This window comes from Phyllostomus discolor, chromosome 2 (genome assembly GCF_004126475.2).
Source record: "Phyllostomus discolor isolate MPI-MPIP mPhyDis1 chromosome 2, mPhyDis1.pri.v3, whole genome shotgun sequence".
NCBI lineage: Eukaryota > Metazoa > Chordata > Mammalia > Chiroptera > Phyllostomidae > Phyllostomus > Phyllostomus discolor.
The window spans coordinates 195231747-195255609 of NC_040904.2; the positions used below are offsets into that span (position 1 = coordinate 195231747).

The 23863-nt window shown below is 53.5% G+C and overlaps 2 protein-coding genes across 3 annotated transcripts; both read right to left on the minus strand.

Annotated features, from left to right (window-relative positions):
• Positions 1-4556: 4556 nt before the first annotated feature.
• On the minus strand, positions 4557-10353 carry LAG3 (lymphocyte activating 3). 2 transcript variants are annotated; one of them, XM_036017339.1, is made up of 9 exons: positions 9939-10353; positions 9541-9688; positions 8911-9170; positions 8048-8311; positions 7349-7624; positions 5515-5757; positions 5106-5233; positions 4704-4814; positions 4557-4655 (listed from the first exon to the last, which is right to left on the minus strand). In XM_036017339.1, the coding sequence occupies exons 1-9, from the start codon at positions 9994-9996 to the stop codon at positions 4617-4619; spliced, it is 1527 nt and encodes a 508-aa protein (XP_035873232.1). In that variant the 5' UTR covers positions 9997-10353; the 3' UTR covers positions 4557-4616. The 2 variants fall into 2 exon arrangements, with proteins under 2 accessions (XP_035873232.1, XP_028389047.1); XM_028533246.2 differs by having other exon boundaries at positions 4557-4814.
• Positions 10354-11776: 1423 nt separating this feature from the next.
• Positions 11777-16760, minus strand: PTMS (parathymosin). Its single transcript, XM_028532538.2, has 5 exons — positions 16272-16760; positions 12979-13050; positions 12686-12764; positions 12491-12552; positions 11777-12328 (listed from the first exon to the last, which is right to left on the minus strand). Exons 1-5 carry the CDS (start codon positions 16314-16316, stop codon positions 12278-12280), a joined length of 309 nt encoding a protein of 102 aa, XP_028388339.1. The 5' UTR covers positions 16317-16760; the 3' UTR covers positions 11777-12277.
• Positions 16761-23863: the final 7103 nt, after the last annotated feature.

Sequence of the window (23863 nt, forward strand, 5' to 3'; positions counted from 1 at the left end):
TTAAACGCTGACTCCACACGCCCCTCTCCCCAGCCCCTGACAGTTGAATATTTTTTGAAAGGATGAATGGAGAGGGAGTAGATCAAGTCACAAACTTAAATGCTTACAGGAGCCTGCTACAAACTGTCAATGAGAAGATCAGCCTGGCTGTGAACAACAGGGAGGGGTGGGGGCTGAGGCAGGGCAGCTGCTAATCCCAGAGCTGCAGCTGAGCTGATAGTAAACGTGGTGCCAAAATGTGAACTCAGAGTTGCCGGCTCTGCCATAATTTCGAGAGAAGATGAAAAACCAGACGTTTATGTAATATCTCCTCATTTTAATGTTGGCAACTATTTTTTTTTTTTTTGTTCTAACACTGGGCAAATCAAACAAAGCATTCCAAGGGCTGGGTATAGCTTAGGGCCCACTGTTTGCACCAGATGGACTGTGTGACACCACTGCACTCTTGGGCTTGTGACCTGTGAACGTCTATGCAGATGGGCTCTCATGAGTCAACAGGCTCCAAGAACCTGGCTTTCTCTCTCTGGGATTCCCAAAGAGGAAAAGAAAAGAGGAACAGAGAGCAAGTTTATACTGAACATTTAAAAGAGCTGTGTGCTTTCTATGGCTGTGCATTCTATTTAATCTTCACAACAGTGGGAGGGCATAAATATTATTCTCCAGATCATACTGATAAGGATACTGAGGCTCAAAGAGTTTAAGAAAAGTGCTGAAGGTCACAGAGCTAGTAACCATAACTGGTGGAACTGGGATTTGAACTCCTGCCTGGGCCCCAATGCTTGGATTGCCCCCTCACCCACTTCCTCTCCTCTGCATTAAGGAAGCCTAGGGTGAAGACTGAGTTGGCTTCTCCCACAACGGTGCAGGGGTATAAGGCCGACAGCCCATCTGGGGCTTCTGAGGCTTAGCACCACCACTATCCTGCATATCTGTAGAGTGATTTTCCACTTTCAAAGCACTTTCACATACACTAGCACCACATTTCATAGATTTTCGGTAGGTATTACTATCCTCATTCTGCAGAAGGAGGAGCTGAAGTTAAGCTCTCTGCCTCACAACAGGACTGTATGCATGGAGCACGGGGATTTCCAGAAGTCTCCTGTTCCTGGTACAGAGCTATTTTTGCCGCATGAATGCTGTCTCCAGATTGGAGGACAGGGAGAAAGTCAAGTGGGGAGGAAAAGAGGGGAAGCAGATGGAAACCAGCATCAAGGCGGACAAAGTGTTGGAGGCTGGGCTATTGGAGAAGGGGCAGGGCTGCCTGTGGAAGCCTGGGGGAGGGAAGTTGGAAGGCCCAGGTGCAGGCCTGTGGTGGCCTCCTTACCAGACACATCTGCAGCTGCACTGACACCCTCTGCGAAGGGGGTTGGGGGCAGGACTTGGAGATGGGGGTGTGGGGGAGGGGCCACAAAGCCTGTTCTCTGGGAAGTTGGAGGGTTGACCTACCTCCACCCTGGCCACATTCTCTCCAGCTCCATGACCACCTTCTGCAACTCTCAGAAGGTGTGATTCCTGGGCCTCCCGCACTTCATGGGAGCTATGAACAGGCAAATTTCAGAGCCCAGCTTGGGCTCAGCCAGCTGGCACCTGCAGCCTGTTGGATAAACTGTCAGCCACAAAGTGAAGCAGACAGAACCCACCCCCACCCCAACGTTCAAAGGGCAAACTCCATCCTGGGGTGGGCCCAAGCCAGGAAACCTAAGCTCCTTACTTACCTCTTCATGGAAGGGATAGCAGCAAGGACCAGGGCCTGAACTCTAACACCTCTGCCTGGTGTGGGGAGGTAGAGCACAGAAATTTCTGAGCCTGCCATGCACCATAAGGATAAGAAGACCAAGGTCAGGGGAGGGAGACCGCAGGTCTGGATGAGCACAGCATGGCCTCTAGCCTGACACACTTGACTTGGCAAGGCTCTGAACTCATTTGGCCTCCAGAACTTCTGAACAGTGGGCGGGGGGGAGGCCGTCAGGTCCGTGCAGGGCTAGGGGTAGAGGTACTCAGGGACACCTCTCCCCTCTGGCAGCCCGTGTCTTTCAGGCACTGTTCCCCCTGTGTACACACACTGATGCAGGACAACTCCCAGTGATTCCTACCTCCTTCGGTTTACACCCTTCTGTTGTCCCCTCCCACACTGTACCAGCATTGGTCTGTGTGACCAGTAGACCAGGGCAGAAAGGAAGATACGTGACATTCCAGATTAGGTTACAACAACACGGGCCCTGGCTGGTGTGGCTCAGTGGATTGAGTGCTAACCTGCGAACCAAAGGGTCACTGGTTCGATTCCCAGTGTAGAGCACATGCCTGGGTTGTGGCCCATATCCCTAGTTGGGGGCGTGTGAAAGGCAACCACACATGGATGTTTCTGTCCCTCTCTTTCTCCCTCGCTTCCCCTCTCTCTAAAAAATAAATAAGTAAAATCTCAAAAAAAAAAAGAAAGAAAGAAAAGAACATGGTAGCTCTGGTCTTGGCCACTCCCTCCCTCTGGGGGAAGTCAGTTCCTCTGTCAGGACCAGCCCGACAAGAGGCCCACGTGGGGCAGCGCTAATGCCTCTGGCCAGCAGCCACCTGAGGATCCTTCTTGGAAGCAGGTCCTTCACTTCCGCCAAGTCTTCAGATGACTCCAGCTCTGACCCACATCCAGGCAGCAACCTCACAAGAGACCCTGCCCCAGAACCACTCGAGTCAGCTGCTCCTGGATTCCTGACCATGTGAGAGAAGGTTTATTGTTTTAAATTACTGAGTTTTTGGGTGATTTGTTATGTGGCAGCAGATAACGGATACCCCCTTCCTTTTTAACAATGACCTAAGATGATCTCTCCTTCACCCCCACCAGCCCCACTGAACTACCTGCCTCCTTGATGCCCCTCCCCCTCCAGGACCCCAGCCTAGCACACTAGAGCGGTTCCCAGATCCACGTGGAGATGCAGGATGAATTAACCCAGCTTCCTGGAAGGACTATGAGAACACGAAGAGGGCTGGGGGTTATCTTGTTAGAGCTTTGAGGGGAGGGGGGAGCCGAGGGTCTCACCCCCTGGGAGAGAGCTCGTAGGGAAGGGGGTAAAAACTAATAAAAGGGTCACTGCAAGCCCAAGCCCCACGCCCTCTCCTCCTTCCGCTCTTTGCCTTTCACTTCCTTAGTGGGTGAATAAGGTGGCCCTTCACTCTGCCCTGTCCCCACCCCTCCCTGCCCCCTTTCTGCAGGAACACGGGGAAGTCCCTGCATAGATGCTGGTGAATCCTCGATGACTACTTTCATAAGCCCAAAGGGCATAGGATGTTACCTAGTAGAAAGGAAAAATGCCACCCACAGAAATTTCCAGGAAACCCCTGCCCGACTAAAACATGGGGGCTCCTGCTCCTGCAGACCTGCCCCTACTACCTTTCAGTGTATTTTCCCTCCTGTCCAGGGTAAAGGTCCCTGACGGAGCGGTCTGTGGCCAAAGTCCAGAGCCCAGCACACACTGCAGGCCGAGGTTGAGGTCACTGTGGGGGTGCTGTGGGCTGGGGCTGTGCTCTGCTCTGCTGACAACAGTCTTCGCGCCCTGATCCGAGACAGAGAAACAGAGCCCGGGGCAGGCAGGCTGGTGGGTCTTCCATATCATCATTATCCCATTTAATAGGTGAGGAAACTGAGACTCAGGGAGATGAACTCGGGCCACATCGAAATAGCTGGGGTCGGAAGCCAGGTCTCCTGGTTCCCAAAGCTGCAGCAGCAGCCAGCTGCCTTGCTGGCTGTTCTTGTCCCCACGTGGGGCCTTTGTTCAGGCACTCTCCTTTGTCAGACTTGGATCATAACCTTGCCAGGTCCAGGGCTGCGTGTCCCGAGGCTCTCCTGGAGGGCAGATTCGCACGCGCACCATTGCAAGGGTGCTCCACAAAGGTGGTGCCCACGTACGGGTATATGTGCCCATCAGTCCTCTGCACTGTTAATCTCCTTGGGCCTGCCCCCCTCCAACCCCCTCCCAGTGGCGTGTGACAAGCAATGACCACTGGGTGGCAGTGTGTTCTCATGCCTGGGAACAGGCAGGGCCCCTAGAGCTAGGGAGCATGGAGGTGGGGGTGGAGGCAGGTAGGAACTTCAGCCAGCGGCACAGAAAGGTTGCAAGACTTGATCTCCAGGAGGACTTGACATGACAGGGCTGCTCTGCGAGTGTGCGTGTGTGTACACACACACGCTGCAGCTACAGGGCCAAGGACAGTGCTGAAGTGGAACCGAATGTGGGTGGGGTGGGCCGGAGGAATAAAAATATAAAGGAAACCAGGGCAGCCAGCTGGATATGAGTGATATGGGATAAAGGATGGGGGAAAGGGCTGCAGAGGTAAGGGGTGAGGGCTTTTTGGAGCTTCAGAAAAATGACAACCCAGAAGAGAGGGAGAAACTAAGAAAGAGACCAGGGAAGAAAGAATCACGGAGAAGCCAGGCACAGAACGAGGAAGATAAGAAAGACTGGCTGCAGAAAGTAGGTCAAAAGGCTGAGGTGGGAGAAGGGAGCCCCCAGAGGTTGGGGAGAGGCAAGAACCTTCACTGGACAAGAAGGAGCCAGACTCAGGCTTGATGCTGATGGGAGTTTATTTGGACTGAATTACAGAGACCCACTGGCTGCTTCAGCTCCAGGTCAGGGCTGCTGTGGCCCTGCTGGCTCTGGCTCTGGCTCCAGGTCTGGCTCCAGCTCCAGCTCTGGCTCCAGCTCCGGCTCCAGCTCTGGCTCCAGCTCCAGCTCTGGCTCTGGTTCTTGCTCCAGATCCTCTATCTTGCTCTCAGCCCGAGGTGGGCGAATCCCATGCTCTAAAGCAGAGAATCTTCTTGGTCGCCACTGTGGAGAGACATGGAGGGTGGGAGGAAGAAAGGGATGAAGAGAAAGAGAAGGAGAAGAAGGAGGATACTCAGCCCCTGCCTTCCCCATCTGGTCCCAGGCCTTTTCTCAGCCCCTTCAAGCCTCCCTTGTGTTGTTCAAGCACAAGGGGTCCCCGGAATACAGAGGCCTATGAAGAAGGGCTCAGCATACACTTTAGTCACTTTTCCTGAGGAAGGGGTGCCAGACAGCACTCTGAGGACTGGAGAGAAGGAAAGCCAGAGGCAGGGGGAGGGGAGTCCTGGAACTCACCCGTCTTCTCCAAAGGTGAAAACCAAAGGGCCCAGTCATCAACAGGAGAAGGAGGACACCAAGGGTGAGAAACAGAGGGAGATGGCCTGTTTTGGGGGCACCTGGGGCTCTCTCGGAGTACTGGGCACCTAAGGAGAAAGTACAGGATTAGGCATAGGGTCCCAGCAGAAAGGACACCATCCCACACCCTCCTATTTTACAGATGCAGACAATGAGGCCCAGAGAGTTTAAGGGGCTTGTCCAGGATCATTCAGCCAGTTAGTGGTAGAAGTGGGTTGGGACTAGACAAGAGCTGGAGGCCAGGCCCCTAATAGAAAAAAAGAGCTGGGAAGGGGTGGTGAGGGGGCCTGCAGGCGGGACTAAGATGACTAGTCTGGAGTTGGGGCTGCGGTGTTGCGGGGTCTCAGACCTGGTCCAGACAGCTCCGTGAAGTATACGGCTGTTCCAAGAAGCCTCTCCCCCTGGTACAGGTGACACTGCCAAGGCTGAGAAAGGAGGCTGGCCTTCTGTACCTCCAGCCAGGGTCCTGGAGAACTCCTCCAAGACTGCTTGTCCAGGGGGCTCCACACAAAGCGCTCTTGTCCAGATGCCGGAGTCACCTCACAGAGCAGTTTCCTCAGGTTGCCAGGTAACCCAGAGGGCTTGGGAGTCACTGAAAACATCAGAGGAAAGAGATCTTTTGAGTCCCCGACCCCCTTACTTGACACCATAGATTCAATTCCCAAGCCTCAATCACAATGCACTCCTCTGGGCTCTGATTGGGTGAGGTTGAGGGGAGGAGATCAGGGTCATGGCCAAATTAATCTTACGAAGACAAAGTTCTGGTCAGATCACTCTGCTGCTCAAACACTTTCCTGTTGCCTTCAGGGGACTGTTCAAACTCAAAATGGCCTGGAAGGATCATGTAACAAATGCTGTTTCAGATTCTTTTACACTACTGTCTACTCGAATGCTCAGAATCCCCAATACCTGTCAGGTGAGCGGGCCTCACTTTCCACTTTTCCTGTTTCCACAATTTGAATGGTATCAGTGCCCCTCCCGTGAGGTGCCCCATGGATGAACTTGCCCCTTTTCTGAATGTTTGGAGAACAGTGAACTGACCCACTGATCCTGAGACAGAGCATCTCAAAGCCGAACAGTGAGTGGCAGGGTGAGCAGGAGGAGACCAGTGGGCAAGGGCCTTGGGCTGAGCCTGGGGTACAGGGAACCTGAGGATTTGGTGACACAGACGCCCGAGTATGGACCCTGAGTCTGGCACTTCCCGGCTGTGTGATTTTGGGAAAATTCCTTCTGTATAAAGCATCGCCCGCCGAGTTGTCATGCGAGAGAGAGCATGGGAAACTGACACGCGGCAGTGGACCTTCCAGAAGACCTTGGACAGAAAGAATTGGTAGGTTGTGGTGACTGACTAGACATGCGGGGAGAAGCAGGCTAGGTTTTAGGGTGAGTGGGATGCAGACGGAGTTATTGACGGAAAGGCTGTCAGCAAGAGGATTGGGCATGAGGAAAAGATGGGGTTCAGAGTGAGATTGAGGTGTGACTATGAAATCCAGGTAGAAATACCCAGGAAGCATGTGGAAATTCAGCACCGGCCCACAGAAAATGTATTGTTTGTTAGCATATTCATTTATTCACTGAGCCAATGCACATTATTAAGCACCGACTGTGATGTCACTATTTAGCAGCCACAGGTGAGTACTACAGACACAGCCAAGTATTCACCATTGGTGACTGATTAAATTGCCAATCAATCAACACATTTTCTGAGTTTTCTTTTCAAGTGTGTTTGCTTCACACTGTCTCGAAAAGCCCATGATCAGTCAATATTTGCTGATCGACAGACTGATTTATTAACTCCTCCTAAACTGAGGCCATTTCCTGCAACTTTAACCCGGGCTCTCGCTTCAAAGTGGGACGAGTATTCTAGAAATACATTCTACCCCTTTGGAACTATTCGAACTCTTGGCACCTTTCTAACTTCTCAGACCCTCCCCCTGATTCAGAGCAGGGGATCCCCTTAGACAAGAGTGGAACATTCATCTAGTGACTCAAGAGGGATTTTCAGTTTCAGTTCTTTACATATGGGGGTGAGAGAAAAGGAGGTCGCCAGCGGCGGCCTTTGTAAACCGTGCCCCTGGCCTGGCACCGTGAGGCAGACTCGTCCAGCCTTCGCCCGGCCAGTCTTCCCTCCCTGCCCCAGCTCCCCTGGGTTGGGAGCTACTCCCTTCCCTCACAGCACTGACCTGTGATGACTGCCAAAGTGACAGTGGTACTGTGCCACTGCCCCTGCAGATAGATGTGGCAGGTGTAGGTCCCGGCCTGGGCCTGGCTCACAGCCTCTAGTTGAAGGGTAAAGTTGCCATTGTCTTCAGCCACCAGCCGGTCAGGGCTTCCACCGGGAGGGGTCCATGTGGCAGTGAGGGAAGACGGAGTCCTTACGCCAGGAGGCAGTTGGCAGGGCAGCTCCACCCGGGAACCTGCTCCTGCATACACTGTCAGGGGGACTGGCGCCACCGGACCTGGAGAGAAAAGGGACCGCAGAGTTAAAGCGGGGAGGGGGAGGTGGCAGAGGGGGTGAGCACTGGGTTGCCATGGAAGGGAGACAGAGAGCAAAGAAGGTGGTCCTGATCAGAAGAGGGCTAAGGAGCAGAATAAGATGCATGAACTGAAGAGACTCAGAAACCCAGGATGTGGGCTGGGCCAGCTGGAGACTGAAGGCTGGCAATTGAGGCTGGACGGCCAAAGGAAAGTCTACAAGAGGAGAAGGCAGCTGAAAGGCGGCAATAGGAGGAAGACAGAAATCAGACGGTGGGGTCCAGAGCAATCCCATGAGGTGTTAGGTGCAGAAGCCCTGCTTTGGGGATCTGTAAGACAGGGGGAGGTGAGAGGGGGGCAGGAAGGCATTGTGGTCGAGCGCAAAGGAGGCGGATTGGAGGAATTACCCAGAACAGTGAGGTTGTATATGCTGGAGACAGTGAAGCCATCTCTGTAGGTGAGGATGCAGCCCCAGGGCCCAGAGTCCAAGGGGCTGACTTTGGGCAGGAAGAGGAGGCTTCCAATCAAGTGGTGATGGGGGGACTCCTGAACAGGGACTCTGCCCGGGCCCCGGAACCACTGCACAGAGGCTGGGAGGTCAGGGCGGCTGAAGGAGCAGTTCAAGACGACCAAGCCGGAGGTCCTGAGAGACCCTGGGGGACTGGCAGTCACTGTGCGAGGACGAAGAAAGGTCGTTAGGCCCCGGGGCACTTTCCCCTCACAGCAGGCCCAGCAAGCTGGAAGCTGGCTTCTCCTCCACCCCACCCCCTTCAACTCAGTGCTTGACACCTGGAGGTGCTTAAAATGGATGCCCAGAGTCTCCTGCCTATTTCCCCTGCCTCCAAGTTTGCTTGGCTTGATCTACCCCTCCCTTTCTACCAGGCCTCGCCTGAGGATCCTCACTAAGCCCACCTCCTGAGCCACAGATGTCTGAAATGAATCACTCTAGCCCCGCACCCTCCCTCGCCCCCCAAGGGGTGCCTCTCCTCCTCCACCCTGGCACTCCCACTGTGGGTGGGGCAAGGGAAGCTCAAGGGTGATACAATCTCTTCAAAGGCACCCCACACACTCATACGTGCTTTCTCTGGGGGCACCTTCCACTTAGCGATCCGATTCCCCACCCCCTTCCGCTACCCTTCTGGGGGCTCGCTGTCAAGGCTTAGGGCGCATCCTTAGAAGTACACCCTCGGCCCAGCCCTTCCTGCCTCCGGATGGCGTGGATCTGGGCTCCCTCTTCCCGGACTGGCGCCCCTCGCCCCGCCCCACCTACCCCGGGCCTGGCCCACGCGCAGACGGAGGCGGCAGGTGAGGGCTCCGTTCTTGAGGTTCACCGCGGCGCTGTACTCGCCGGCGTCGGCGCGTCGGGCCGGGAGCAGCCAGAGCGAGAAGTCCCCGCGCTGGAGGCCGCGCTCTTCCAGCTTCATGCGGGACTGAAGGGGCGGCCGCCCGCTGCGCAGCCCCCCAGGAGCCAGCCTCAGCACAGTGTAGGGGGTGGGCGCCACGGGGCGCGAGCCCCTGGTTGGGGGCGGGCTGGGCGCGGGAGAGAGAGATGGAGGCATTAAAGGGGAAAGCGGTCTCGGGGGAGATGCAGTCCTGCCACACTTTGAGCACTTGGAAGCCCACCCAAAGGGAAGATCTCTTGACTGCTAACTGTCCCGGTCCCCCTGGCCTTGCGACAGCACCATCCCCTGCTAGCAACTCATGGAATGCAAGGATGTGGGGAGCAGTTTTCAGAGGAAGGACCTAGGGTGCATAGTGGCAGGGGAGGCAGGCCACTGGCTTTAGAGGGACTGACAGCTCAGGGGAGGGGACTGGGGTCTGCTTTGGGCCTTGGGTTGTGAGTCTGGCTGCCATTGCTGCTGGATTTGGGAGTTCTGTTGCCCAAGTTTGGGGTGCATACCTGTCTGGTAGATGCTGCCAAGTGACCCCTCCTGTTCGAAGAAGGCTGGAATCCTGGAGGGGGATTGTGGGGCTGCAGGGAAGTTGGGCAGGAGCCCCCTCCTGGGCCCACACCTCCGGGACCTCTGCCCCAGGTCCTGGTGCCTCCACTGGGGAGGAAAAGAGAGGCCAAGGGGAGGGGACATGAGCCAAGTGACTGGGGAAGACCAGGGGTTTTGCCCCTTCCCTACCAAGGGGGAGCCTGAAGAGAGGCTTTGGGGCTGAAGGACTACCTTCCAGGCATGAGAAGAATCCACCCAAACTAAGAACCTTGGCTTTTGTGCTGCCATCCAGACAACCCTGCTGACCCCTCCTGTGTGTCTGGAGGTCGACCCTCCCAGAGGGTCATCCCCACCTTACCTGGAGCCACCCACAGCAGTGGCAGAAGCAGCAAGACCTGGAACTGGGCCTCCCCCATCTCCCCCTGGGCCCCGGCCACAATGAGCCCTCCAAAGGGAAGAGGTCAGAAAGTGGGGAGAGACAGCCTGACAAAAGAGAGGTTCTGCTACGTGGAAGATGGAGGGAGAGAAAGCTGGAGGAAGAGGGACAGGGGCAGAGGCCAGGAGAGAGAGGGGAGGAGCCAATGACCTGAGGCTAGAATCCAGAGGAAAGCTAGACAGATCAGGGGTGGGTAGGGGGTGAGGTTGGGGGGTCCCAGGGAATGGGGCAGGGCAGTGGCAGGGAGCAGAGCGGAGGCAAGGTGGATGTCTTGAGCCGGGAGACCGGTCTGCTGCTCCCAGGGCCCTTGCCCCTGTCCTTCTGCCTTCCCTCCACCTTGCCCACTTCCCCTCTGCGTTGCCCCCCCCCACACCCCGGGGCTTACGGTTTCGCTTCTCAGTGGAAAGTCTGAGGGGGCTGATTCCCAGCAGCATTACCCTTCTCTGTGGTGGCGCTCCCCTTGTTTATTTCCTCAGTCTTGGGTGTCCCCACCACCCCCTCCATGCCCTCCCCCACCCTCCTGACTGCTCCCTTTTCCAGGACCTTCTGCCCTGGTCTCCAGACCATTTCTGCCTGAAACTACCAGCTTGCTCACCTGTAAGCAGCCTCTGGTCAGTCCCAACATTCACGGTTTTCCTGGCCAGCCCTCTTTGGTACTCATCCCCTCCCTCACTCCTTGAACCTCCCAAACGTCATTGCTCCTGTAGACCTGCCTTCCCCACCCACCCAATGACTCCTGGGAACAAGGTGGAGAGGAAGTTTTATTGGATCCTAAAAGATGGTAGGTCTGGGGAAGGGCACCTCAAGCCCAGGGAAAATAGCTACGTTGTATTGAGACTTCAGTATGTGCTGGGCACTACACTGGACACTTTATATACAGTCACTCATGAAATCTAATGTTATCCCATTGTACAGATGAGGAAACTGAGGCTTAAATAATTTGCCACGGCCAGTTATGGAGTGTGAGGACAAAAGCTGTGTCATCCTGACCCCCGGTAAATTATGGGTTTCTTTTGACGAGCATGGTGGCGTTAATGAGTCACACATACCCTGGCCCATCTCAGACCCCTATGTACTCAGCACCTGCTCCCAACCCAGAGGTTCTGTGTTGGCAAGGGTGATACAGAGAAATGCCGAGACCCTGCAACAGATCAAACTCTAGAAAAACTGAGGCAGAAGTGCTAGGGAAGGAATCCTGAGGCTTCCAGAGGGAAACACTTGCTCCTCACCCCACCCAGCCTAAGGAGCCAGCCCAGCAGGGAGTGGTGGAGGGTGGGTGCCAAGAATCTGCAGCCAGTCGGGGTACCACAAGGGGTCCTGGAGTTCCCCACCTAACCAGGTGACCACTTCCTCAGTGCCAGGCAGAGGGGCAATTCTGATGCCAGGCAACTCTCACTCCAGGACCCAGGCCTCCCAGCCCTCTCCCACTGCAGGGGTGGGACTTCCTGTTTCTGAGGCTGTTTCTTTGCCTGGTTCAGCACAACAGGGCTGGTAGCTTTCCACTGGGCTCAGCAGTGTCTAGACCTGCTGTGGGCTAGCAGGGAAGTATGTGTGCATCACTGGGGAGGAGCATCCCCAAAAACCCAAGACCAGGACAACAGTCAGCTCTCAAAGAAGCTGCGCTCCATGCCTGCCCCTGGAGCGCTGACCTTGTCTTCTTGAGTGGCGGATGGTAGGAGTCTTTTTATAGAAAGTAAGGGTCCTGACAGAATGTGATATAGCCACCCTCCTCCCTCTGCCCTGGGAAAGCAGGAGACAGGTTAAAAACAGAAGCTCGACCATTTCTTTATTAAATTATACAAAAAGGGGGGTAGAGGGGGTAGCTGTGGGGCTTGGTCCCAACCCTGGCCCCACCCTGGCCTGGCGCTGTCTGAAAGGAGGGGATCTGAAGGAGACCCAGGGATCAGGCAGGGTAGGGACGGACAGGACAGGAGGCTGGATGCAGCGGTTAGGAAGGAGAGGCTAATGGAGGAGGGGCGGGAGTGGCTGGGGGGAGAAAGGATGAGAAGGAGAGAGAAAGGGGCAACTGGGGACCAGCTGGGGAGCTCAGATGGAACGGGTCAGGACATGGCAGACGGCAGAGTGGAGATGGAGGGGCAGTGTCTGGAGAGGTGGACATGAGAAGGCTGGGAGAAAGAGGGTGGCAGCTCTGATGCAAGGCCCAGAGCAAGGAGCCAGGTGAAGAGTGGCTGCACTCATCTGACCCTGCCCCCATCTCCAGGCCCTGGGGGGCCTCCCACCCCAGCCCATTGGCAGGGGGCTCATGCTGATGCCCCATTTTCTGTCTTCTGCCGCTTGGGATCAGCTTCATCCTGTAGAGAGGAAAAGAGATGATATGGGAGAGGGACCGCCCCCTGTCCCTGCCCTGTTCCAGCACCCACCCATGTACCACAGGGATCTGGGTCCAAGTCCAAAGGGCGCCCAGCCCCTGCTGCATCCCTGACAGCCCCTTAGGCCCCACAACCAGCCCAAACCTCCTCTTCAGCAGCTCTCTTCAGCGCGGGCCCTTCGTCGTCATCATCTTCTTCTTCCTCATCTGAGGAGCCAGAAATGGGTCATTGGGGAAGAGCAGGAAGCTCCATCAGACCCCCTGTGGTCAGCCCTGTTTCAGGTCTTCAAACCCACCCTGACTCTGTTCCTTGCAGCCCAGCCTCCCTGCCCCTCCCCACCTTCTTCTTCCCCTTCATCTTCCTCTTCTCCGTCCTCAGCAGTTTCTTCTTCTTCCTCCTCAGCTCCATTCTCCTCCTCCTTTGGGGACCAGAAGAGGGAGCAGTGTCAGGCTGGCTGTTTGCCTCCACCCACCAGCACCGCCAAGGCAAGAGGCACTGGGAGGACCAGAAAGGTGAGGCAAGGAGGACGGGAGAAGTCAGAGGAAAGACAGGACCCAGCCTCCCAGGAAGACAACGGGAAGGGGATGGGGGGCAGATGCGGTCACACAACCCCCAACCCCGACCCTCAGCACCTCCACCACTTCTTTCTTTCGTTCTTTCCGGCTGGCCTTCTCCTCCACCTTCTCTTTCTTCTCCTTCAGGTCCTGCAAGAGAGAAAGAGGTCACCTTTCTCTCACCACAAATGATCTGCAGCCCTGAAGTCCCTCTAGCCCGGCTCTCCCTCTGCAGTGAGCTTCCAAAAGTGCAAAATGGAGAAGGCAGCCTCAGCACCCGGAGTCAGAACAGGAGTCCCAGGGTCTTTATTATTATTATTATTATTATATTTATTGATTTTAGGGCTGGGGAGAGAGACAGAGAAACAGCTATTTGTTGTTCCACTTATTTTTGCATTCATTGGTTGCTTCTTGTATGCGCCCTGACAAATCGAACCCTGTAACCTTGGCGTATGGGGGACAACGCACTAACCAACTTTGCTACCTGGCCAGGGCCAGTCCCAGGGTCCTTAAGGCCACTAAGGGGCTGAGACCAGACACCTTCTTCCCCAAGACTCAGGGAAGATGAAAAGTGATGAGGGAAGGGAATTAAGTGGCCGAAAGTACTGTTCACCATCCCCATCAAGTTCTTCCAAACTTTCCTGGCTGAAGAGTGCAGCTCAGCAACGCAATTCCCCTCCATCTGCTCAGAGCCCTGATGCCCCACCCCCTCCCTGCTGCCTGCCCAGCTCTGCCTTTTGTCTACCTCTGGGGCCTTTCCTGGTACTCTCTCCTGGGCACCCCTCCCAGCGACCAAGGCCTTTGATTCTCTCAATCTGTGGGTCTGTCCCCAGAGTCCCCAGGCTCCTACTGGGGCAAACACCACGGGGATAGGGAGCGTACCCTGGCCTGATTCCTGGCGCCCTTTTTCCCACTCCCCCCTCCAAAAGGAAGTTCAAGTAGTTTCCTCTTCCCTAAGGCCTGTGGAATGTTCGCGGTGTGGTGGAAAGGTAGAAATAACCACTTCCAGGGGATATGGGTCAAGTAGGATAAAAGAAACATGGAAGAGAGTGTAGGACATGGGCGATGAAAAGAGGCCAGTTCTTTGCCTGGGGTGGGACAGGTGTACAGGTGGGAAAACCTGTCTCCAGGACCCTCCCTTGGCACTGCCCCTTCCTCATTCCAAGATCTCAGCAGGCACACCCTAATATCCTGTACTCTTTTTTTTTAACCCTCACCCGAGTACATTTTTTCATTGCTCTTTAGAGAGGGAGAGGGAGACAGACAGAAACATCGATGGGAGAGAGGAACATCAATTGGCTGCCTTCTCACAAGCGCCCAACTGGGGATCAATCCCGTCACCTGTCACTCCAACCGACTGAGCCATACCAGCCGGGGCTTAATGCCCCTTCCTGATGTGGCAGAGGAAGATGCTCTCGAGTCCCCCCTCTATAGACATACCCGCCCTTCCAGTTTCGATTCCAGTCCTCTTCCCACCCCACCCTTGTCAAGCGCTGAATGACTGTCTCCCTAGGATCTGATCTGGTGTTGGGGTGCAACTCTGTGTAATCTGATTCCATGTGGATGGAAGTTTTCTATGTGAGTAGATCACCCTGGGAGGGTATGTCCTTTCTGGAACAGGACTGGGGAGAGGAGAGAGGGTTGGTGCCAATGGCTGGCCTGGAGGGACGCTCAAATCCCTTCTCCTTTTCAGGGGAGCATAGAATGCTCTCACCCCAGCTGGGTTTCTTCGTGTCACTTGGCTGTCCTCATTTCTTTGCCACATGGTAGGTATGACATTTCTAATACCTGGTAGACTTTCCCCTCCATGCTGGGCCTGGAGAGGCTGGGACTTGCCAGCTTCTCTCTGGGCCCCAGCACCAGGTCTGTGTGGCCCTGGCCTGAGTTTCCCCATCTGGGCTGATGGGGGGAGGGAGAGAGTATGAAAAGGAGGGCGGGGGACTACCAGAGACCGAAGTCCAAGGGGCCGGGCCCTCTCCTCCCTATCCTGTCCTCCTGGTCACTGTCCTTCCATGATCCCTTTTCCAGGAGGGTATGTGACCCAGGTCTTGTGATGAGCAGCTCTCTGGCCTCATTTACTCAACACAGGCACACAGGCTGACACAGGCTGACACCGGTTCACACACACAGCTACAGAGGAGCGTCCATGAGACCCAAAGACACATGGCCCGGTGTTTCGGTGTTCTGGCACACTCTCGACACAGCCAGTACAAGAGCACAGCGGAGCCGCTCAGCACTCACAAAGCAGCAACATGGCTCCAGAACATCTATGTCTCCACATGCACACATGTAACTGCCACAGGCAGTCCCACACACTTGCTGAATTTCAGACATACAAAGACACCTACTCAACGAAGTCACATGCCACCACACAGCCCACCCGAAGGCCACGAGGCACACCTTGTCAGATCTCCAGGGCCCCTCTCTTCCACCGCCTTTAATCCCATGGGTTCCCTCTTATTACTTCACGGGCCACCAAGAAGCCTCTGTGACCTCCTCAGCAATCCCCCCGCCCCCAAGGTCGGGCTCCCAGCCCCCAAGCCCTGGCCGAATTAATTTCCCAAAGCGACACTCAGCAGGTTCCCTAGAGAAATTAAAGGCTGGAAGAAAGGCAAGGGCAAACGGATGGGCCAGGAATGGGAGCTGACGAGAGCAAGGACGGCTCCACGCAAGGCCATGCAATGCTGAGCTGAGGCCTTTTCGAAGGCTATTCTGGCCTTGCTTCTGATTTTTAGGGGCTCAAGATTCTTTAAGTGTGGGGGGAGAGGCTGAAAGGGTGCTAAGGAGAAAAAAGACAGCTGAAGGCCAATGGGGGGAAAGAATGGATATAGATGTAAAGAAAAGAGGGAATGACAAAATAGAGGCAGTAGCTGTCCAAGGAGAGCAGCAAAAGGCTGTCGGGCCTCGAGGGGAGGGGCCGAGAGCAGCAGCCTCCCGGGAGAGTACTGTTTACACCAGAGGGTCTCATCCCGCTCGGCCGAGGAGAGATGAGGTCAGATCGGAAGGAGTGACAGGGAAACGGGACGCGGGCAGAAGGGCGCGAGGGAGGGGGCAGGTAAAGTGAGCCGCGGCGAGCTCCGACGGGAAACTGGCCGGGACGAAGGCGCGCGGGCCTGGCCGGGAGAGGGGTGGGGACGGCGGCTGGGACCGATCGGGGCCGGGAGCGGCACTCGGGAAGCTAGAGGGCGCTGGCGGGCGGCGCGCCGAGCTGGGTAGGCAGAGCCAGGCTGGGGAGGGGGGGAGGGCGGATAAGGGTCGGCCGGGATCCTGCGCCAGGGCAGCGTGGGGCCGTCGGGGGCGGCCTGGGGCACACGACCGTGCGGAGCCCACGGGCCGCGCGGGGCCCAGGCCGCGGCCATCCTTGCCCGTACCTTGGCGCTCAACTCGGCCGCTGCCTCCACGCTCTTCTCCGACATGGTGCCGGGGCCGGGGCTGGCGGGGAGCCGGGGTCCCGGGGCCGGGACGGAGGGGCCCTGGACGGCGGAAGGTGGCCGCGGCCGGAACCTGGCGCGGTGGCGGCGGCGGCGGCGACAGCGGCACTGGCGGCCGCTCAGCAAGCTGGATCTCTGGAAGAGGCGGCAGAGGCGCGCGGGGTGGGGCGGAGGTGGGTCTGGAGTGGAGACCCGCAGGGCTGCGGCCGTCCACGGAGCGAGCGGAAGGGCGGTGCGGGCGGTGGCCGGCACGCTCCGGACGCGGTCGCTAGGTCCTCGGCTCGCCGCCCCCGCACCCGCAGAGCTGCCGCCGACCAGCCGCTGCCGCCCCCGGGCAGAGAAACCGCTTATAAAGGCGGCGCTGCCCGACGGGAGGGGCTTCCCAGGGGTGGGGCAGGCGGGAGCGGGGAGGAGAGGAGAAGGGAGGAGGATGAAAGCGGAGGTTGGAGAGGTGGGGATAGGAGGATGAAAGCGAGGGGAGGGAGCGCGCGAGAGGCGGGAGGACTAGACCGGGAGGGGGAGATGGAGAGACTGACGGTCTCGGAGAAAGGAGTGGGGCGCGGAGGTGGGAAGGGGTGGGGTTCCTGCGGGGAGGGACCTCTCCGAATTCCGACCTACTGCCTATGAATGCGGAGTCTGTCTTTTGGGGGCGGGCTGGAGGGATGACCAGAATCCTACCGACCCCCCTTCCCACCCAAAGCCTGAGATTTTGCCTAGGGATGATGAGGGGAGAGGAGGGAAAGGCTGGGCAGGTATTTGGTTTTGAGAAACCAAAAGCTTAAACTAGAGGAAGAGGGTGGGGAGCTACTTCCACATCACTCTGGATTTCCCCTCTCATCCAGCATTTATCTGCATTTTCTGCGTGGCCTTGAGGGGGGATGGGGGGAGGAAGGGCAGCGCACTCTCTGTCCTGCTCTAGGTTGACATGTGTGACCCTTACTGGGTCCTACTGTTCCTGGCCCTTCTTCCTGCGCTGAGGGGGTCAGAGGCCCTCCGGTCTCCTTTCCTCTCTTCAACGTCTGACCTTTCTTATTCGCCCATCTCACCTCACTTTTCTTCTGACCCTTCTATTTTCCTTCATTCTTCCTCATTCATCTCTACCCAGACCCCGCCCTCACAACTATTTATATCACACATTTCTCTTATTCTTCTGTCACCTGTGCTGTGCTTCTCATTTGCCTTCTTCTACCCTTCCACCTCCGATATCTTTCTCCCAGACAACACGGTTCTTGTTTCATCTGAGTCTGCCACCTGGCCCTATATCCATACTTGATTTTCCTCAATTTCTCTTCATATCCTTATTTTTCACAATTCTCTCTTTTTCTCTTTCCTCTGCTACCATCTTCTCCAGCCTTTCAGAATTATGTTTGCCTAACTTGCAAAGGGTTCAGGTCTGGAGTTTCAGCCCCACCCTACTCCACACATCCTCAGTTCCTGGTCCTCAGTTTCAATATCTTTGGTCATTTTGAGAAGCTTGGGATTTCAAGAGGGCACAGGTACTGGGGTGTGTATTAAAGGTCACAATGTGGATGGGGTGGAAAGCTAGGGTTTGGAAAAAGATATCTTTGGTATGTGCACTCCTATATTTGGTTATCATGATTATTACTCGTCTTTTTGTAATTTTCTTAATAAAAAGGACACACTGGATCAATCATGTAGTATTTGAGTGCTGAAATACACCATCTTTTGGTCCTTTGGTGTACGTACCTCCCAATTTCTGTTTCTGAGACTCCCTTATCAGTTTCTCAGTTTCCCTCTCCTCAAAAATCTTGGAGCCCCACCCAGGTTTTTCCTCGCCGGACTCTGTCCATCTTTCTCTGGGATATCTCCATCTCTCAATCTGTTTCTCTGACTCGTTCTCTGATGTCTTGAGCGATCTCTGACCCTCTCCATCTCTGTACACTCTTGTTTCATTTTTCTCCTCCCCCCCTCCTTTTACCCTCCCCCCCCAGTCTCCCCTGTCTCCCTCCCTCCCCGTCAGTCTCTTTCCTCTCCCTCCCACCCTCCTTTCCTATCCACCCCCTTCCCTCCCTCGCCACCTCCCAGCCCCGCCTGCTGTCTCGGACACCCTGCTGGGCTCTTACCCTGTTGCCCTGGTAACCGCCCCCCACTCCGGTCACCTCCACTCCCCTCCCCCCTCCAATCCCCGCCACCAACAACCTCCATCCACCTTCCTCCTATTTTTCCTGAGAGCCAATAGAAACTCTGTTGCCAGGTGGAATGCTCATTTGAATCGGCCAATCCAGGAGCCTAACTGCTTGCCCTGCCTTATATGGGGATTTGAGGAGGGCCACTCCCCCCACTCCAGCCCCACAGGGGATCAGCCCCTCCATTGCCCTTTGCCCGCTGTGGACATAGTCCGGGTCCCTGTGTTTCTGTCACTCTTCTGTAAGGGTCTGGCCTCCCATTTCTCTAACTGGGACCACCGGGGTTAGTGTTGGGTGTGAGCGGGACTGTGGGTTGGGCCTCAGGGCCGAGGGTGGGAATGAGGTGTGATTAAGAAAGGGGAGGCGGAGGGAGCCGGGAATTTTGCCCAGGGAGGGGTGTCTGGGAGCGGAGGCAGCTGCAGTGGAAAATTCCAGGGAGATGGAGAGGCAGAGAATGGGAGTCCTGCCCCAAGGCCCAAGGGAGTGTCGTAAGAATCTAGGAGTTTGGACACTATGGTCCTCAGGGACCACAGGAAAAAGACCTAGAAAGCCGGAGGCCTGGATCTAAATCCCTTCCTGCAAGGGAAAAGCATCCCTTAGCCTTCCCTGTCTGGGTTGGACAACAGACTAGTCTCCTGAAGCCTTGGCTACATGAGAAGGAAGCCAGAAGTCAGAAGCGGTGAATATGGAGTGGGTGGGATTCTAAAAGCCAACCCCCATAGTCCTTGGGGTAAGACTTTGTGCCTCTGGGGCCAAACAGTGGTAAAATGATGCCAGCCTGGGTTTGAGCCTTTCCAGGGAACTGTTTCTGAGGCCTTGTGGAGCTTGCCTGTCCCTGGAGTTCTATCACTCCACCGTCCAACTGAGAATTTCTCCCACTATTGGAAGGGAGAAACCTGTGCCGCTTAAACACTTTCTGGAGGTGGGAAGAAGGAGGCCAGGTGAGAGGAGGCATGAACCCCCTGGATACTGTGATTTCCGGCCTGACATCCTAGAAATTGACCTCAGAACTGTGTGTAAGGTGTTCGACTCGAACCGTTTCCATCTCATTCTTAAGTGAACTCTTCCTCCCTGTCCCCCTTTTTTTCCCTAAAGTTTGCCTATTTGATAGGTTAAGTGCTAAGGAAGTTGTAGTTATTCAAGGCATCGGAGGACAGAAAACAGAGTTGTACTACCCCTTTCCTCACTTCACTTTTTATCCCCGCTCCCAATAACCTCATTTTCTAAGTCTTCATTTTTCCTTTGCTTTTTTTTTTTTTTTAACTAAACTCAAAATCATTGGAGAGTTGAGACTAGATGGACTCTTAGAGAGAGACCTAAACCAGCTTAACTTTGATCCTGTTTGTTTTGAGTATGTTTTCCCCAGAAGTGTTACTTAAGAAATCACCTTCCAGACATTAAGGCACTTTCATCATGAACATTATCAGTCAAGTGTGTCCATCAATATATTCTGCTCACATTTTAATAGAGTTAAGCTAAAAAAAATCCAAGTTTTCTTTCTTTTTTTTTTTTTTTAAGATTTCATTCATTTATTTTTAGAGAGAGGGAAAGGGACCTGGCCCACAACCTGGGCATTGCCCTGACTGGGAATTGAACTAGTAACCTTTTGGTTCATAGGCTGGTGCTCAATCCACTGAGCCACACGAGCCAGGGTCCAAGTTTTCTTATTGCGCTCTATATCAAGCTGGAACTTTTGCACTTCAGCAAACTTTTATTGAGCTCCTACCAGGTGTCAGGCACTGTGCTACGTGATGGAGACACAAAGCTGAATGAAGACATGGTCCTTGCCCTCAAGGAATAGATGGGGAGAGCTCAGTCCAAGTACAACTTGAAAATTGACGTGTATCCAGGTATTCTCTTTACACCAGTCAGACCAGGCAGCACACTGTCCCATCTCCATGGAATGCCTTCCTGATGTCTCCTGATTTTTACAAATCCTCACTCATTGTTCCCAACTCCAAACAGCCTTCCTTGGTTCCTCCACTCTTACTGATTGTCTCCTCTTGTACATAATACCTAGTGTTAAAGAGGTACATAACGCTATGCACCAAAGACAAAGAGCTCAATAAATTGATTTCCTAGCCCTGACACACCATTTTGGACTCAACCTCAGCGCCCTCTCAACCTTTTTTTTTTTTAGTAGGTGGAGAAAACATACAATATGCTACCAGGATATCAACTTAACTCTCTCTGACTTGGGTTCTTCTCATTCACTACTGATGCCCTCCCTGGTGGTCAGTCTTTTACAGTATGACAACCAAAATTTCTGTGGCTTTCCTACTTCCCCATGAACTTTCTCCCTAGCATAAAGAATTGGTTTTACAACCGTACCTCTCCTCTAGGTTGTGTTTGGTTGCCTTCTTGGTAACCTCCTTCACTTTTACATCTAGAATGATTTGCTATTGTCCAACCTTCTCCTGTTTTCCTTTCAATTTCCCGCCCCCTGTGCACTCTTCAGGAAGCCTTCAGAGGCCTTCAAAGGGTCCAGAAGAAAGATAACATTTATAAATGCTATCTGGCTCTAGTGAAACTTTCTGTGATGATGGAAATGTTCTCTATCTGCACTTTTCAATACAGTGGCCACTAGCCACATGTGGTTATTGAACACTTGAAATGTGGCTAATGCAAGTGAGGAACTGCATTTTTTTATGTTAACTTTAATTAAATTTAAATAGCCACATGTGGCTAGTAGCTACCATATTGGACAGCACCACTTTAGACCTTGGCCCTAAGCTGACTCTTCTTTTTCCACCTCCTTTCCCTTCTCCACTCCCAGTGTTCTGTATGTAGAAAGTCAAAAGCAACTCTGGCTGCTGCATTGAAATGATCTGGGCCACTTGTCATAAGCTTTACCATAGGTGCGTGTTTGTTCAGGGTTTCTACATTTTCATAGGTTAAACAGACTGTGGCTGACCCAGACAGAAAAGTAGAAATGAAAAAGGATAGTGAAAATGAGACCAGGAGTGACAGCTAAAACTTATTTTGCCCAAAATACAAGACGGAAGGAGGACTTGATAACCAGGAGAAGGCAATGACCGTGTTGACTGAACCTTTCCAGGTGAGTCCAGTCTCAGGGGTCCTGTTCTCACTCAGTCTAAATGACTCCATCACACACTTCCATGATTTTAAGACCTACTGCCAACACACATCTCAAACACTGATGACTTTATTTTTTTCAATTCTCATCTGAGGATGTTTATTGATTTTAGAGAGAGAGGAAAGGAGAGAAATAATGTGAGAGAGAAACATGGATTGGCTGCCTCCTGAACGTGCCCTGACTGGGGACCAAACCTGCAACCGAGGTGTGTGCCCTGGCAGGAAAGCGAATCCGCAGCCTTTTGGTGTACAGGATAATGCTCCAACCAATGGAGCCATTCGGCCAGGGCATGATGACTTAAGCCTGGACTCTGGCACTTGTTTCTCTCCTGAGTGCCAGTCACGACACGACCCAATTCCCTTCTCCTCATCTCTCCCTGGATCCTGCAAAGCTCCTCAAACCCCACATTTCAACTGAGATTCCCTCACTTTCTGCATCAGGTACAGGTGCTGTCCTCCACTCATTCATTCATGCAGAAGGGTCATCCAAGGTTCCACCTTTTCTTTCCCTCCCTAGGCCCTTCACATTCTACTTTGTGGAGATTCCTTGAGTGCCTCCTCTTCTGTCCAAGCTCAGTCCTGCCTCTGCTTCAAGGGTCAACATCACTCACTGACTGTAAGCTTAATTAATTAGAATTTTCAATCAATTTTAAGAATTTTTGTATTTTCAACACCTACTTCCCTACCTGGCACATTGTAGAAGCTCAAAAATTGTTTCCTGAAATGCATATACTCTCTTTCTACTTAAAATACAAACAGTTTTAATTGTTCTTTATAAAACTCTTTGATAACTTCCCCAGGCCTACCAGATATAGTCCAGGAACAAACAGGATCCTTCAAGGTCTGGTCTCTTTAACCTCTATAACCTTGTCTCTCACCCCTGTTCCCTCAAAAGTTTTGCTTCAGCCTTTTTTTTTTTTTTTAATCTCCTCCTAGTTCTTTCCCAACAGGGCATTCCTCTGTGCCTTTGCATCGATCACGTCTGCCTGGAATGCTCTCCAGCCTCCACGCCCCCACCCCAGAAGCCATTCACTCCCTCTTCTGAATCACTTTTGCCTGTTTAATATACATCTTTCACAAGGCAAAGGGAGTCAAATACATGGTGACAAAAGATTTAACTGGGTGGTGAACAAACAATGCAATATACAGTTTATGATGTAGAATTGTACTCTTGAAACCTGTATAATTCAATTAACCAATGTCACTTAATGTCAATTAACCAGTAAACTTAATAAGAATTTAAAAAATTATATAGCCTGGCTGAGTGGCTCAGTTGCTTGGAGCATTGTCCTGTACACCAAAAGTCTGTGGGTTCAGTTCCTGGTCAGGGCACATACCTGTTTCAGGTTTGATCCTGATCAGGACGTGTACAAAGGGCAACAGATTGATGCTTCTCTCGCACATGGATGTCCCTCTCTCCACCTTTCCCTCTCTCTAAAATGATCTGGTGTCTACTGCACAACTCTCTCTACCTTGGACAATTTAGTGCCAATTTTCAGGGTTTCTCTCTCCCCCCCCAAAGCAAATACATGTATACATACACACATACACTCAGCCACACCCATTCATGTAGGCTCAAGCAGGAAATCCAGTCTCCCCTAATTCCCACATCATTCCCCATCCTCACTCTGTTCCAGCATCCAGCTGCCCTGGATTTGCTCCAGGTACATGACCTTGCATCAAAAAAGGCCCCTTTCTGGCCAGCTCTACTCTCTCAAGGACTTGCTGACTTTGTCTCCATCAAATAGAGAAGTGAGTATAGGAACTACTTTGTTTCTCTTCCTTCCCAACAATCTTTATCCTCCTTGTGTTAAGTAGGCCTCACCCCTGGCAGGGTCCACTCTTCCTCCTACATCTTACCATCTACGAGACACTCCAATGACTGAGGAATTTCTGTTCATCAGAGTTCATTGGACAGAGATGAAAGGAAAGAGGAAGGAACAAAAGGAGAGAGAGAACTTGGGAGGGAAGGGAAGGGAGGTTGATGGAGAAGGAAGACAAACTCTTACTGTGGGAGACAGAAAGGTTACTTGTATATTCCTTCAATTCTAGAAGTAGATGGCTGCCTAAATGGCATTTCTCTGGGAACTCTGAAAATGAGCTTTTGCATGTCCTCCTTCATCTCCATCTGTTCACGCATTTCTTTTCACCTGAGACAAAACCCAGGTTTGAACCTTTGTCTCATAGTTAGAAGCTAAATTGTAACTTGTAAATATTCTTTTGGATCTGGGCCAGGTTGAGAAGCCAAGTATGCACAGAGCCAACAAGTTACATGTGGATGTTCTGCCG

Excerpts from the sequence above, each read along its gene's own strand:
- LAG3 (XM_028533246.2), bottom strand. The coding sequence starts at position 9,996 with ATGGGGGAGGCCCAGTTCCAGGTCTTGCTGCTTCTGCCACTGCTGTGG. Across the intron at positions 7,625-8,047 it reads ATACAACCTCACTGTTCTGG|GTCCGGTGGCGCCAGTCCCC; the intron begins GTAATTCCTCCA and ends TTTTCTCTCCAG. Across the intron at positions 5,234-5,514 it reads CACGGAGCTGTCTGGACCAG|GTGCCCAGTACTCCGAGAGA; the intron begins GTCTGAGACCCC and ends CTTTCTCCTTAG.
- PTMS (XM_028532538.2), bottom strand. The coding sequence starts at position 16,316 with ATGTCGGAGAAGAGCGTGGAGGCAGCGGCCGAGTTGAGCGCCAAG. Across the intron at positions 12,765-12,978 it reads GAAAGAAAGAAGTGGTGGAG|GAGGAGGAGAATGGAGCTGA; the intron begins GTGCTGAGGGTC and ends TGGTCCCCAAAG. Across the intron at positions 12,553-12,685 it reads AGATGAAGGGGAAGAAGAAG|ATGAGGAAGAAGAAGATGAT; the intron begins GTGGGGAGGGGC and ends CTGGCTCCTCAG.